Source organism: Cicer arietinum, chromosome 6 (genome assembly GCF_000331145.2).
Source record: "Cicer arietinum cultivar CDC Frontier isolate Library 1 chromosome 6, Cicar.CDCFrontier_v2.0, whole genome shotgun sequence".
NCBI lineage: Eukaryota > Viridiplantae > Streptophyta > Magnoliopsida > Fabales > Fabaceae > Cicer > Cicer arietinum.
The window spans coordinates 61,162,802-61,179,999 of NC_021165.2; the positions used below are offsets into that span (position 1 = coordinate 61,162,802).

The 17,198-nt window shown below is 27.1% G+C and overlaps 2 protein-coding genes across 2 annotated transcripts in view; both read left to right on the forward strand.

The window, feature by feature from the left end:
• LOC101513196 (uncharacterized) overlaps window positions 1-192 on the forward strand; it is a 1,778-nt gene extending 1,586 nt beyond the window's left edge. Inside the window, exon 2 of the mRNA XM_073369655.1 lies at window positions 5-192. Within this exon, the coding sequence (XP_073225756.1) occupies window positions 5-192 (188 nt within the window). The remainder of the gene's footprint in view (window positions 1-4) is intronic.
• Window positions 193-12,352: 12,160 nt separating this feature from the next.
• The window catches only part of LOC101512870 (L-ascorbate oxidase homolog), a 5,860-nt gene continuing 1,014 nt past the window's right edge, over window positions 12,353-17,198 (forward strand). Inside the window, exons 1-8 of the mRNA XM_004506253.3 lie at window positions 12,353-12,490; window positions 12,618-12,727; window positions 13,223-13,493; window positions 13,773-13,875; window positions 14,121-14,466; window positions 14,553-14,918; window positions 15,809-15,887; window positions 16,472-16,654. Of these exons, the coding sequence (XP_004506310.2) occupies window positions 12,353-12,490; window positions 12,618-12,727; window positions 13,223-13,493; window positions 13,773-13,875; window positions 14,121-14,466; window positions 14,553-14,918; window positions 15,809-15,887; window positions 16,472-16,654 (1,596 nt within the window). The remainder of the gene's footprint in view (window positions 12,491-12,617; window positions 12,728-13,222; window positions 13,494-13,772; window positions 13,876-14,120; window positions 14,467-14,552; window positions 14,919-15,808; window positions 15,888-16,471; window positions 16,655-17,198) is intronic.

Here is a 17,198-nt window from a genome sequence, read left to right on the forward strand (position 1 = left end):
GAAGGTGATCTGGTGCTGAAAAAAATCTTACCCATTCAAAAGGATTATCGTGGGAAATGGACTCCTAACTATGAGGGACCATACGTCGTGAAGAAAGCTTTCTCAGGTGGAGCTTTGATCCTTACGAATATGGATGGAAAAGATTTAGCTCTTCCTGTAAACTCAGACGCCGTAAAAAAGTATTATGCTTAAATAATGAATACCCGTTAGGTTGAAAACCTGAAAAGGCAACCTAGGCAAAAATTAGGGTACACAAAATATACCCTCTAGGTTGAAAACCTGAAAGAGCGACCTAGGCGAAAACTAGGGTAAAAAAAAAACCCGCTAGGTTGAAAACCTAAAAGGGCAACCTAGACAAAAATTAGGGTGCACAAAAAAATATCTGTTAGGTTAAAAACCCAAAAGGGCGACCTGAGAGAAGAAGAAAAACAAGAACAAAGAATATATACTCAAAAAGACAAAATGAACAATATGGATCGGATTATCGCATGAGAAGTTAGTACAGTCTACCTTGGAATTACTAGTAACCAAGTTGGGTCTCCCACCCATTTCTTTTGTTTTATCTTATGTATATTCTTTTTTTTTTTCTTTACCATTGAATTACTAGCAACCAAGTCGGGTCTTCCACCCATTTCTTTTGTTTTATCTTATGTATATTCTTTTTTTTTCTTTCAATATATTCATATATATTGTTATTACCTTTATAATTTAACTTTTTTTCTTGAATGCATCTTATGATTATCATGTATTGGAAAGTAAAACATATTTCATACCTCGATATAATGAATTGCAATAAAATCAGATATAGTATAGGTTGTTTACAGTACAAGGCAGACAACAACATGAGATCCAACTTCACATCACAATATTAATTCTTCTTCAAAAAAGAAAAAAAGAAAGAACGGAAGAAAAAGAAAATAAAAGAGGACAAAAAAAAAAAGGAGATCAAAGATATCACGTTCAAAAAAAAAGTATAAGCGCTTTCTTTCATTCATGATTTGAATGGTCGTGTCCAATAAAAAATGGGTCTATGTCATTTAGTTGTGTCAGTACGGGTGATCATTGATGGGTTTAGTTATGCTTATTATGACGAAAGCCTCTTTGGTTCCATGTTCTGATATGATTAATGGACGGGACAATTTGGATTATACTCAAGATAATTATAATGACATTTTTTGACGTCATAAAGTCTAACACACTCCTAAGGATACATGTGTGACCAGTGGGAGATTGTAAGATTTATGGGTCACATATGTAATTAATTAATAAAGTGTGTTAGGGTCATTATATAATTAGCCAATAAACTAGGGGTCAAATAATATATAGTAGTTTATTGCTAAAGAGCATAATAGTTATGAAAATTAATAGTGTAGATACCAGGCAGTTTCTAATTTAATGAGGGGCTGAATTGGAAATACTGCAATTTGGGATATAACTAATAATAGTTATATATAGGGGTAATGGTCCCCAAGGCAAACACAACAAGACTATTCAGTTTGAAAACCCTAAAGGAGAAAACTCTCTGGTTTTCTCTATCCCCATCAAGAGAGCAAGGTCTTCAGGGTGTTTTGCTAAGGAAGATCACCCAACCCATTGGCTCTATCATCATCATCCCATGATTTCATCAATGGCAATTCCCACAGGTACGCTTCATTCATTCATTCATTCATTCATTCATTCATTCATTCATTCATTCATTCATTCATTCATTCATTCATTCATTCATTCATTCATTCATTCATTCATTCATTCATTCATTCATTCATTCATTCATTCATTCATTCATTCATTCATTCATTCATTCATTCATTCATTCATTCATTCATTCATTCATTCATTCATTCATTCATTCATTCATTCATTCATTCATTCATTCATTCATTCATTCATTCATTCATTCATTCATTCATTCATTCATTCATTCATTCATTCATTCATTCATTCATTCATTCATTCATTCATTCATTCATTCATTCATTCATTCATTCATTCATTCATTCATTCATTCATTCATTCATTCATTCATTCATTCATTCATTCATTCATTCATTCATTCATTCATTCATTCATTCATTCATTCATTCATTCATTCATTCATTCATTCATTCATTCATTCATTCATTCATTCATTCATTCATTCATTCATTCATTCATTCATTCATTCATTCATTCATTCATTCATTCATTCATTCATTCATTCATTCATTCATTCATTCATTCATTCATTCATTCATTCATTCATTCATTCATTCATTCATTCATTCATTCATTCATTCATTCATTCATTCATTCATTCATTCATTCATTCATTCATTCATTCATTCATTCATTCATTCATTCATTCATTCATTCATTCATTCATTCATTCATTCATTCATTCATTCATTCATTCATTCATTCATTCATTCATTCATTCATTCATTCATTCATTCATTCATTCATTCATTCATTCATTCATTCATTCATTCATTCATTCATTCATTCATTCATTCATTCATTCATTCATTCATTCATTCATTCATTCATTCATTCATTCATTCATTCATTCATTCATTCATTCATTCATTCATTCATTCATTCATTCATTCATTCATTCATTCATTCATTCATTCATTCATTCATTCATTCATTCATTCATTCATTCATTCATTCATTCATTCATTCATTCATTCATTCATTCATTCATTCATTCATTCATTCATTCATTCATTCATTCATTCATTCATTCATTCATTCATTCATTCATTCATTCATTCATTCATTCATTCATTCATTCATTCATTCATTCATTCATTCATTCATTCATTCATTCATTCATTCATTCATTCATTCATTCATTCATTCATTCATTCATTCATTCATTCATTCATTCATTCATTCATTCATTCATTCATTCATTCATTCATTCATTCATTCATTCATTCATTCATTCATTCATTCATTCATTCATTCATTCATTCATTCATTCATTCATTCATTCATTCATTCATTCATTCATTCATTCATTCATTCATTCATTCATTCATTCATTCATTCATTCATTCATTCATTCATTCATTCATTCATTCATTCATTCATTCATTCATTCATTCATTCATTCATTCATTCATTCATTCATTCATTCATTCATTCATTCATTCATTCATTCATTCATTCATTCATTCATTCATTCATTCATTCATTCATTCATTCATTCATTCATTCATTCATTCATTCATTCATTCATTCATTCATTCATTCATTCATTCATTCATTCATTCATTCATTCATTCATTCATTCATTCATTCATTCATTCATTCATTCATTCATTCATTCATTCATTCATTCATTCATTCATTCATTCATTCATTCATTCATTCATTCATTCATTCATTCATTCATTCATTCATTCATTCATTCATTCATTCATTCATTCATTCATTCATTCATTCATTCATTCATTCATTCATTCATTCATTCATTCATTCATTCATTCATTCATTCATTCATTCATTCATTCATTCATTCATTCATTCATTCATTCATTCATTCATTCATTCATTCATTCATTCATTCATTCATTCATTCATTCATTCATTCATTCATTCATTCATTCATTCATTCATTCATTCATTCATTCATTCATTCATTCATTCATTCATTCATTCATTCATTCATTCATTCATTCATTCATTCATTCATTCATTCATTCATTCATTCATTCATTCATTCATTCATTCATTCATTCATTCATTCATTCATTCATTCATTCATTCATTCATTCATTCATTCATTCATTCATTCATTCATTCATTCATTCATTCATTCATTCATTCATTCATTCATTCATTCATTCATTCATTCATTCATTCATTCATTCATTCATTCATTCATTCAAATTGATTGATGGTCATAAAAATCAGAATAATGGTGATCAATTGAATAGAAAAGAAAACCGAAGAAATGAATCAATAGCAATAAGAATCGGTATAATTGTGGCCAATTAAAAGAAAAGAAACCAACAAAAATAGATTAATGGTAATCAATTGACAATTATTCTTTTGTCTTTTGAAATCTATACCCAAAAGTCTATAAATAGTCGGCCACAAGAAGACAAAAGGAGCACAATTGAAAACACAAATTGAGAGCACATAAAAAAGAGAGAGATTAGTTGGCAAAAGAGAAGAAAAAAAATCTGATCTTGAAACAATCGGTCTAGCAAAACAACAATTCAGGAGTAAGGTATAATTTTTCTTTTTTTTTCTCTCTAATTTTCTGCTTATTAGTCTTTTGTTTTGTTTTTGCATCTTTTTTTAAATATATTTTATTTCGCTTTCTATTTTTTTCCTGTTTGTAAAAAGTAAACTCATGTGTAAAGCTTTTATTTTTTCAAGAATCGTTTAATCCTAAAATTGTTTTCTTTGCAACACAAAAATAATAATAAAAAATATAACTAATTGATGTTTATAGGCCGAGAAAATAAATTTCACCATATTGTAATATAATATTCATAATACGTCTTTATCAACTAAAAAAAATCATAACAACAGATAAATGTTTTCACCCTTAGGATTAGAATTAATGGTCGCGGCCGCCGAATGAAATTCCTCCTCGCTCGTCACACCATATTACTCACTCTCAATCATGGGTGGCCTTTGTGTCGCGACATATCCGACAACGTACGATCAAATAATTTAACAGATTATTTCACCGTCGTATCCATCTGTCCCGTTCACATACCGCCACATTACGTTATTTTTTTTAAAAGAAGAATTAATTTTTTTTCTTTACTTTAAATCAAATATAGAAAATATAATAAAATCGGTCAACACATAAATATTTTCTACCCAAGAACTACGTGTGTTTTGATTTCCCTATTGCACCTGGGGATACGTAGGAGCAAGGTCTTCCCCTTGTCAAACCAAATTAATAAAACAAATATTTTTTTCTTTCATAAATGTAAATAATTTAATTTTTTATTATTCTTTTTGGGGTAAAAATAAATAAATAAGTAAATAGATAAATAAATAGTTTGTATATAATTAATTATAGGGTAACCGTTTTAACGGACGTTGTAGGGCGATAATACTTCCCTACTCGTAATCGACTCCCGAATCCAAATTTTTGATTCAAAAATATTATTTTAGGTTTTATCCAATTTTTCCTTTAATAAAAATAAAATTGGTGGCGACTCTTTTTTCGCGGACAAACCGGACGCGACAGCTGACAAGTTTATGTCAGTTTCTTTATTTTTCAATTTTAGATTTAGTTGTTGTTGTCCCGACCTAAAATTTCGAGTGTTTTTTTAATTCAATTGAGTCGCCACCAAAATTTATTTTAAAATAGGGAAAATATTGGGAAAATCCTTAAATATAGAAAGAAAAAAAAAAGGTCGTTGAAACCAAATTTTGAATTATGGAGTCGATTATGCGTAAGGAAGTTATTAGCATCCTACGACATCCATTAAAATACAGTTACCTATAATTAATTGTGCAAAATTAATATTAACTTAAGTATATTTACTTCTCCTTATTATTAAATATGAATAACAATTTTTCTTTTAAATATAATTTTGGAATAAATGTGTGCTTAAGAAAGAAAGGACAAAAAAAATATTAATGTGCTTGACAAGAATGTGATCTTGCTCATATGTATCTCCTGATGCGATGGAAAAATCAAAGCTACGTAGTTCTTGGGTAGAAAATATGGATGTGCTGAATGTTTTTAAAGAAAATGTGTTTTGATATTTATAATAAATAAAAAATTGACGAAAAAAAATTGTTCTATTTGAATAATTATTTTAAAATGTGAGTTTTATGACGATAAAGTTGTACAAATTGTGTCTCAAAACTCAATGAGTAAAAAAAAAGATGTCACATCTAATTTAATCTTCTTAAGAATATTTTGTATTATTTTTTATTTTAAAATTGAGTTTCAAAACTACAAGTAGTAAAATTTGTGTCTTAACAACTCAGATTAAAAAAATGTCACATCTAATTAATTAAATTTAAAAAATTGATTTTAGATTTATTTATTTATAAAATCCAGTTTTAGAACTATCAGTTTGTATAATTTGTATTCTGCTACTCATGGATTACACGATGTCATTTCTAGTTAACGTTTCATAATAAATTTTATTTATTAATTTGTTCATGAGTTTTAATTTATCTGTGAATATGAGATTTTGAACCGTCAAGCTGTCACAACTTGTGTCCAAACAACACAAAGATTAAAAAAAATATCACGTTAATTCTTTAATGAAATATTTGTTTGTGTTTTTTTTTTATGAAATTTGATATTTAGTTATGAAGCTATTTTTTATTTATTTAAATTAACTCTAAATGGGATGAGCTTACATGAACATATTTATATTTGGTTTTTTCTAGAACCCCGGCCCAACTTAACATAAAAAACAAAAAGTTAAAAACATAATACTGAAATCCTAGGTACTTACACACGAAAAGGGGGGTGGCCGTTGTTGGGTTGGTGCATAACGCATCAGTTGGAAAAAAAGAAAGAAAAAGAATAAAAGAAGAAGAAGAAAAAAAAAAAGAGAAAGAGATTAAGAAGGAGAAAGAAGAAGTCGGGAGAGGGGAGGAGACTGAGACGGGGAGCGCGATAGCGTCAAAAGGCAAGATTGTCGTTATGGCAACGGCAGTGACAGTATGGCAACATCAAAAGGCATGATTGTGGTTATGGCGACGATGGTGACAGTATAACATCCTCAAAAGGCATAGTTGCTGTTACAGCGACGACAATTACATAATAACATCGTCGAATGTTTGAGTTTTCTAGTTTTTTTTTATTAGTTTCATTCACAATGTTATCTTATTTTTACTCTTACAAATCAAAACTTCACATTTTTATATATAAAAAAAAAAAAAGGAGTAATTATAATGTAAAGAGAGAAGAAAAAAATTTACCTTAACTCTTGTTTTTCTTTGCTACTATTATGCTTGGTTTTTCTTTCTTCTTTTTAGGTGTTTTTTGTTAGTATCAGATTTTCTCAAAAAAATAATTCCCTCCTTTGAAATCAAATGAAGATCTATTTTTTTTTTTCAACTTGTTTAGTTGCTTTCTTGCTCTGCCCTTGTGCTCCCCATTAATTTCTTTCTTTATATTTTATTTTATTTATTCATAATCTGAGTTCTTTTGTGATACATTTGCGTTTTTAAAAATTTGTTTTATCTGAGTGTGTTAATTCTCTGTTTATGTTTGAGAAATAAAACAGATTTTGAATGAACTAATGTTTCTCTCTATATATGTCTTTGTTTCTAATGAATATTGTCTTCATGCTTCTGTTTTAAACTCAAAGCTTTATCTTCTTCTCTCTGCATCATAACAACCAGAGAGGACAATAAGAACTTTTTATTTTATTAATTAATTAAATATGTATTATTGTGTATTATTTACTCTAATGTTATTACAATTGTGGTTTTATGAGATGATGATACAAAATGAACATCATTTATTACTTTTAGCTATATATTTTCCTTTTTTGCATTAATGATTATAAAGGCAGAAATATATACATTATTTATTAAAGTTCTCATAATATTTGATATATTATAATAAAATAGATATAATTACTTTTTAAATTATTTTTAATAAGTTGGACAAAATTGGGGTACTACACTTGTATTACATTTGTGAAATAAAGAAAAATAAATAAAAGTTATGTTATAGTGTTTTTACATTGTTGTTGGAGTTGTGCATTTCTTATAAATTATATTAGTACCCTATGAAATAGTTCATAGTGTGAGATAAGAAAACAATCGATAAAGTTGAAGTAGAAAGAGATGAAAATTTATAAGAAACTTCATATAGGGTTTATAGGTAAGAAAATTCATTATTTTTCTATCTTTGTAGCCAATTAGAATTAGTGTTTGATATGAAATTTGTATCTAAGAATGTATATGAAAATAGTGCACAATGTATATGAAAAAAATTGATCAATAAAGAAGCAAAATTTATCTAGGTTTGAAAAAGGATATCCCTCCTATAATTCAATTTTTACTCCAAGGGAGTCTAATCGAGTGTTCATTCTTAGGCTATTTTTGAAAACTTACTAGCTATAAGTTTTATTGGTGGTTTTAATATGTTTATGTCATGATAAAAGTATAAATATATCCGTAGTAAGTCTAAATAAGTCTGAGTGAATAAGCCTTCCTCAAAATCCAATTATGTTTAACTGTTTTATAAGAGATTATGCTTATGCATCCTTATAATTAAAAACCATTTTTTAAGGAAGATTTATATTTTTAGGGAGTTTTATAAGTTAAATTTTTTTTTTTAGAAGATCCAAACATGCTTTGTAGACTTATATAAGTTTTAAGGAATAATATAATTTTAGTCCTTTAACTTAATCTTTATATTTATTTATTTTTAATATAAGTAGTCATAGATCATAGTTGGATGAGAGTTAATCGTTTGAGTGAAGAGAGTATCAAAAAGGAGTGAAGGAGTTTTTACAATTTGCTTTAAAAAACTTCCTAAAAATGAAGGAAAGTTTTATTGTTCATGTGTTAAATGTTTAAATGGAAACCCGCTACATTTTGAGGAAACAAGAAATCATCTTATTTGTATGGATTTTTTCAGAGTTAACAAATTGGATATGGTATGATGATTCGTTAAATATGGAAAGTGTATTGGAAAAAGAAGAAGTTTGTGAAGATATCGACAGTTGGCTTGAGGACATGATTCGTGATATTGGACAATAGTCTTTTCAATGTGCACATGTGTATGATTGTTTGTGCAATGACAAAGAAGAAACTTTATATCCGAGTGCACTGACTTCACATGATTGTCTACGGCACTGAGATTGTTTAAAATCAAATTAATATTGTTTGTGCAATGTACCAATTTACTTTAACACATAAATGCTTCCCGAATGTAATGATGGAGAATAAACACAGAAACACATTAACAAGTAATACACGACCGATATAAAATTCCCCAACTTACAAAAACCCGTGAAGAACAACAATAAATATATGAAAACAAGTTCAATAAATTAATTATCAAATCAAATCTTAAAATCAAATCTTAAACTATTTTAAATTAATTTGACTTATTTTAAGTTATAATGACGACTTATTGTTCTAAAAAATAGATTCCCCTCAGTATTTTTTATTTACTTTTTTAAAATTTTAATTTTGGTTGATGTAGATTGATTTCTGCCGTACCCTTAAAAAATCGATTGTTTGATACAACTATTTTATAATTAATAATTAAATGAGCTATCCATTTTGTATAAGTTCCATTTATTTGGTTTATAATCTAAGTATAACAAGTTATGTTTCAAATCAAATTTTAAACTATTTTTGAGTTAGTTCTATTTATTTTTAATTATAGTGTCAACTTACTGTTCTAACAAGTGGATTTCACTAGTGTCTTTTATTTATGTTTTTAAAATTTTAATTTTGGTTGATGTAGATTGTTTTCTGTCGAACCCTTAAAAAACCGTGATCCAATTATTTTATAGCTAATAATTAAATGAACTATCCGTATTGTGTATATGACTTTATATTAAGGGGTGTATAGTTTTGCTATAACATTTTCCTCTTTTAATTATATGTTTTACTTAAACTATTTTATTTTTTATTTAGTCATTCTCTATTTTAGTTAAATAATTGAATTATAAAATATGTATACTTATATATACAAATATCTAACTTTACGGGTGATATTGTTTATTTCAATTTTATCCTTTATTTGAAATATTTTATTTATGATTTCATTCTATATTGTCGATTAAATTATTGAACTTTCTATATATAAAAATAGACATACATCACGTTATATATTCAAACTCAAACAAATTAAATCACCCGGTAGAAAAAATTAAAAAGTTTTTATTTTATTTTCTTAATTTTACATGCAATGAGTCAATCAAATAACTTTTGAAAATATATATAAAAAATTAGTATGATATACATTGACAACGGAATATCATTAATTAACTTTATGAAGAAAATGTTTTTTTATTAAAAACATGATCTTTTGTATTATATTAACTAACAGCATGATAAATCTCAATTGTTGAATTGTTTGAATGCCACGATTCTAGTGAAATTTAAAAGTAGGTTTGATTTTACCTTTGATCTCCTATTTTATCAACTTCATAAAATATTCATTCTTTTTTTAAAATCAAATTATCTGCTCCTTTACACTTATTACAATTTTGGTTTTTTTCCCTAAAAACTATCATGCAACATGTTTTAAATGACATGTATTAAATATACTTATATGGCAAAATATAAATTAATTTATATCTATCTACTTCATCAAACATTAAAATAATACATCTAAAAATTAATAAAAATGTTTTTTTAGCAATTTTGAATAAATAATTTTGTTTTAATTCATAGCATCATCTTTTTGTAAATTATTTTAAACTTTTATTTATTTATTTATTTATTCACAATTTTAATAATGTATTATTTTCACGTTTTATGAGTGCATAAATATATACTTGCATATATTTGTCACTGTATATTTTCTCTACAACGAAATATAATTAAAATTAATCTATATATTTATTGAATAACATATGTTTAATTACAATTTTGGTTCATCTATTATTATTAATTTACGTAATTGGTCCACTTATTTTAAAAATCGATATTTTTTATTCCTCTCTCATATTTTTGAATTGAAAAACAACGATTTAACATATTTTTAATGACGTGACATACAATTTTATAATATAAAATCATCTATATGTATTAATTATTCATATGTCATTCATTAAATTAAAAATATAAACAAATTTCGAAATTGAAATCTAAATTTTTACGATGTTTTATTCAAATTTCATAGGTATTAATCATTTTACATCATCCTATCATATGTCACGTTATTTAAAACATCTCACGTCAAAATTTTTTAATTAAAAAATCAGATATAAGAGGTCCAATTTTGTGAATCAATAATCATAAAGGGTTAAAATTGCAATTAAGCCAATAAAATATAAACAAAAATCTAACAACTTTTTTCATATTTAATGATAATATCTCTAAAATATTTTTCATTTTATTTAAATTTATGTTTTTTACTATTTCTAATTATTCAACTTATTGATCACTAAGGGTAATATTTAAGTTTATATTAAAATTGTATAAATTAAATGGATTTACTAACATTTTTTAATGTATAATTTGACATATTTTTGTTTATAATTTATTTCGTATAAAGTATCATTTAAAGCATACCACAAGAGTACTTGGAGAAAAAATTAATTAATTGAAAATATGTAATATGTGAGAGACAAAAAAGATAGATTAAAAAAAATGAGTTTATTTTTATAAACGTAGACGACCAAAAGTCAGTTAAACGTGTAATAGATATTTGAAATTCGAATGAATCTATTACACGTTTTCGTCCCTGATGTATGATATTCTAAATCTGGTTAATTTCTTCACATATTGCTTCTTATATAGTGCACGTTAAATACGTAAAAGAAAAACTAAAGTTAAACCTCGTACTTAAGCTACAAATGTAATGAGTAACTTTAGAGTTATAATTTTTTTTTCTTTCATAATTTGTTAGTATGATGTTAATTCTATTTAAACGCGTTGAATATTAAATATGGTACTTCTTTCAATAGAAATTTGAATTTAAACTTATATGAAAATATAGTTTTTTTTGTTAAGGTTAACTTCTTTGAATTTAAACTTATATGAGAGTATAGTTTTTTTTTTTTTTTTGTTAAGGTTAACTTCTTTGGTGAGTTGAATATTATTATTATCTTCTAAAATTAAAAGGTTTTTTTTTTTTGCATGGTAAAAAACACATGTCGTAATAGGTCTATAATTTTTTGGTAATTTTTTTTATTTTGGACATCGATTTTTGTGTTTTTTTCCTTTCTTTCTTGTAAGTAACATCAATACAATGCATATATTAATTTCACGATAAAATCTACAAAATTAAAGTATACAATAATTATAGAATTTAATTTTTGTAAAATTAAAGTAATCATATGTAATTTTATTAATTTTAGTGCGAAATCAAAGATACAATTGACTATGGTCAATTCAAAAAGGCACAGTCTGAAGAGATTAATGCTGATATGCTCTTTAAAAGTGTACATTGTATTTTGGTACAACTCATTTATTCCACAAAGAAGAGGTTTCTTCTGGTTACGTTGAAGTAGAATCATTCATCTTTATACACCGACATTATCTATCTTTATATAATAATAATATGTGTTCTAAAGCAAAAGGTAAAAGGAAAGAAAAGGACTTGTATTTAATAAAAATACATTTTGAATTGAGAGTGGTACATTTGGTTCCAATTTTAAAAGTTGAAACTTATTCTTGTTGTTATTTTTCAACATTATTTGAGATTAGATAGTGAAGGAAAAACATAGAAATGGGTTACCTCAAACCATGTTCTGTTTTCTTGTTGTTAGTGTTTTTTGTTGCATGTGTTAGTGGAGAGGACCCTTATAGATTTTATACTTGGAATGTTACATATGGTGATATTTATCCATTTGGAATTCAACAACAGGTACTTTACTCTCAATCTTATTCTTATCATTATTATAATTGTTGTTGTTTGAGTTTCCTCTTTTTGTTTTTGTTTTTTTTTTTGTTATATATGAATGAAATGAATAGATGGTGTGTGAATTGGACAGGGGATATTGATAAATGGACAATTTCCAGGGCCACAGATTGAGTCAGTGACAAATGATAATGTGATTATCAATGTTTTCAACAGCTTGGATGAACCTTTCCTAATCTCTTGGTTAGTCTCCTTATTGTTTAGTTCACTATTAAATCATCAATGGCATAATTAGTTGTGGATGATTAAAAAATTGGTTTTGTTTTTTGGCATCATTCATTGGAGTATATATTGTATGCTAGATATAAATAGTTTTGAAAACTGCGGGATGAAACTGTATTTTATTTTCTGTTGGACAATATCTGAACGTTAGTTGATCACCAATTTAATCTTTGAACTTAGTTCACGTGACCTATATGAACTTAATTTACTACATATATTAACGAAAATTTAGTTCACGTAAGTAAACTATTTGGGTGTAATTAAAAAAAACAGAAGTGTGACTAAGAAAAGTGCTACTGTAATAGATTTAGAGCGTTTCATGCATTTTAAGATCAAAATGATTGATTAATAAAATAAGTAAATAACTATATCAGAACTAAGACTACAATGTACATACATAAATTTTATTATGCATGTGCTTAGAATTCAGTATTTTGACACTATATGACTCTATAGGAATGGAGTGCTGCAGAGGAGAAACTCATGGCAAGATGGAGTGTATGGTACAAATTGTCCAATTCCTCCAGGGCAGAACTTCACATATGCTCTTCAAGTAAAAAATCAGATTGGTAGCTATTTCTACTTTCCTTCCCTTGCATTGCACAAGGCAGCAGGCGGTTACGGTGGTCTCAGTGTCGCTAGTCGACCGATGATTCCTGTTCCTTTTGATCCTCCATCAGGAGATTTCACCATTTTGGCAGGAGATTGGTACCAAAAAAGTCATACAGTTAAGATGCTTCTTTGGATGAGAAATATGCTTCACCGAAGAACTATTAATCTCATTAATATAGACATGGACAACCGACACGACATTCATACCAACACATTGTCGCATATAATAATTCAAAAAAATGAAAGTAATTGAATATAACTAAATGTCTTGTCAGTATCAAATATCGACATGTGACAGACACGCCTACAATCTAAATCTAAAGTGTCAGTGTCATACATAGTTCTTTAAGAAATTCTAAATAAATCATCACTTAACTTGTTTTAATTTTTGCAGGAATTGAGGGCCATTTTAGATAATGGAAATAACCTTCCTTTCCCTGATGGAATTATCATCAACGGTCACGGTTCCAATCCTATCACATTCACGGTTGATCAAGGTATATACCAATATCAATCAATTCGTTTACTCGAAATATGATATCATATCAGACATAGCAAATATCATTTTTTTAATGACAAATATTAGTAATTAGTTATTAGAAATGTCATCGTTGAATCCACAAATAACCTCTTATTTGTTCCTTTAAACTACCTTATCACTCTCCAGATACTACGAAGTACTAACACTCTTACGTGTGTCTCAGTGTTTGACATTAATTATAACGTACTAGATTGTTTACAGGCAAGACTTACCAATTCCGGATATCGAACGTGGGACTTACAACATCAATAAATTTCAGAATCCAAGGGCATAAAATGAAGCTTGTTGAGGTGGAAGGAACACACACACTCCAAAACATTTATGACTCAATTGACATTCATTTGGGGCAGAGTTATTCTGTGTTGGTTACTGCTGATCAACCACCACAAGACTACTACATTGTTGTCTCAACAAGATTCACCTCAAAAGTGTTGACTGTTGTATCCATTCTTCATTACAGAAACTCAGAAGGAACTGTTTCTGGTCCTTTTCCTCTTGGGCCAACAATTGATACTGAATGGCCCATTGAACAAGTTCGGTCTATTAGGTATTTTTTAATATATTTAATTCATATACCAAACATTTTTGTTATATGATATCTGAAAACTGACATTAAAAGATGAATTGAATAAGGGGGAATCTAACAGCAAGTGGACCAAGACCAAATCCACAAGGAACGTACAAATATGGAATGATAAACACAACACGAACAATAACACTTCAAAATTCAGCTCCAATTATAAATGGGAAACAAAGATATGCTATCAATAGTGTATCATTTATCCCTAGTGATACACCATTGAAATTGGGTGATTACTTCAAAATCCAAGGATTGTTCTCACTTGGAAGTATTTCGGACAACCCCACCGGTGGCGACGGTTATCTTCAGACTTCGGTAATGGCGGCCGATTATCGAGCTTATGTGGAAATAGTGTTTCATAATCCTGAAGACACTTTGCAATCATGGCACATTGATGGTCACTTCTTCTTTGTAGTAGGGTAAGTTCACTCAACTCCTTTCTTCTATAGATTTCATGCTTTACCACTAACTAACGTCATAAGAGTTTCATTTCTACTCAAAAATAAATTTCATTTCTTTTCTTTTTTGACTCAAGATTGTTATATTTTTAAGAATTAAATAAGTTTTTTTTTTCTTTATAAAATTTTGAAATTATATATTTAGTCTTTATAAAAAAATCACATGTTTTAGTCTTATAAACTTATTTTACAAATTGTTTTAGTTTATGCTGAAACTGAAGATACTTCGACCTTTGAATTTTGGATGATTTTTTGAAAATATGTTTAGAACATTATTAAAAGTTTATCAATATAAATATATAATTTTTTAATTTGGGATCAATTAAATATAAATTTTTTAAATGTCATATATTTCAAGATAAAAGTTTTTTAGTTCATTTTTTGTTGAGGAATTTTCTATAATGTTGTAAACACGTATGCAAAATAATTATTCATAAAGAGATATTGATTATCTAACCGGAATAAAAACTATTTGCATAATAATTTTGTATGAACTATTATGTGATTTTTAGAAGGACCAAAGACAAAATTTTAAAATTTTATAAAGATGAAAAAACTTATTTAATCCTTTATTCAATAATGCTATTTTTTTCCAATTGTTGGCGTAATTGCATAAATCTCTTTTAAACCATTAAAAAACTTGCTATTTTATTATTTGAGATAATTAAATTTAAAATACACTTATAAAATTGAGATTACGTGACAAAATAAAAGACTCTCATATTAGATGCTAATTTAAATTTGGTATACTACATTTTATTCAAAAAAATTATTTTATGATTTTCTTTAATGGATTATTTTTTTGTTCTTTTCATTCTGGTAATAATAAGGACATTTATGGGAATTTGCAGGATGGATATAGGACAATGGTCACCTGCAAGCAGGCTAAGCTACAATTTAATAGATGCAATTTCTCGTTGCACTGTTCAGGTAGAAGCAAATCCAACTTCTCATTCTCATTTTTATAGGAGGCAATTTCATTTCTATTGAAATTATTTTTCGGAAATTTGATTCTTTTAAAATGAACAAAGTGTAGTGTGAATCAATTAAATGTTGTTATTCTAATAAATTTTTGATTTATTATGATATAAATATGATACTAATATTTAACTTTTAATCGATAGCTGATAATATTTATTTTACACTCTAAAGTTATGCATTTATTTAGGAGTAAATTGATATCTTTTTCCGTTATCAAAAAAACTCCAAAAACAATTTAGTATGATAATAAAAAATACATAAAATAAAATAATACTCCTATTGTCCTAAAATTTAAGTAGAAATTTGTCAAATAAAATTAATATATTTAATTTAAAATTAAGATTAGATACATTACTTTTCTTTAATTTTTTTTAATATTTTATAAAGTGTAGTATTATATTATTCTATGAGTCTTTCTCTCTACTCCTCCAATTTTGGGTGGCCTAAAAGGATCTGGCCCCAATGGATGAGACTCATTTATTTTGGGTTTTGACATGATTATTGATTTGTATTTGGATGCTATTTTTACACAGGTGTATCCAAAGTCATGGACTGCACTATACATGCCATTGGACAATGTAGGAATGTGGAATGTGAGGTCTGAGAATTGGGCTAGACAGTATTTGGGCCAGCAATTTTATCTTAGAGTCTATTCCTCGGCAAATTCATGGAGAGATGAGTACCCAATTCCACTCAATGCACTTCACTGTGGCAAGGTGGTGGGACTCTAAAATTAGGATTTATGTTTAATTAGGGTAATTCATTTTTTATATTTAATGATAACAAAAGACTTGCCTTGCAATTTATAGATAATAAATAATTAATACAATTTGTTTATGTGCCGTACCATTCATGTTGAATACCAATTTGGCCATTGAAATGATATACAAAATTGATCTATGATAGAATCTATATTTATAATCTATTTATATTTATATATATATATATATATACATGTAAAACAAACTTGAGTTTATGTTTGAATGTAGAATTTTTGTGTCATTCTATATGTATGAAGAAAACTTAAACTTATGTCAAAGAGTGTCACATTTAACTTTGAATAGATTTATTTTAAGTTGTAACAGTTAACAATGAAAAGAGGAAGAAGAGAAACAATAGAGTTTCATAACATAGAATGAATCAAACTAAAGTTAATAGGGTTACAATGAATATATATATAAAAGAATAGAGTTGTCTAAAATACCCTTACTACTAATATATAATAATATTATCTAACATCTCCCCTCAAACTCACGATGC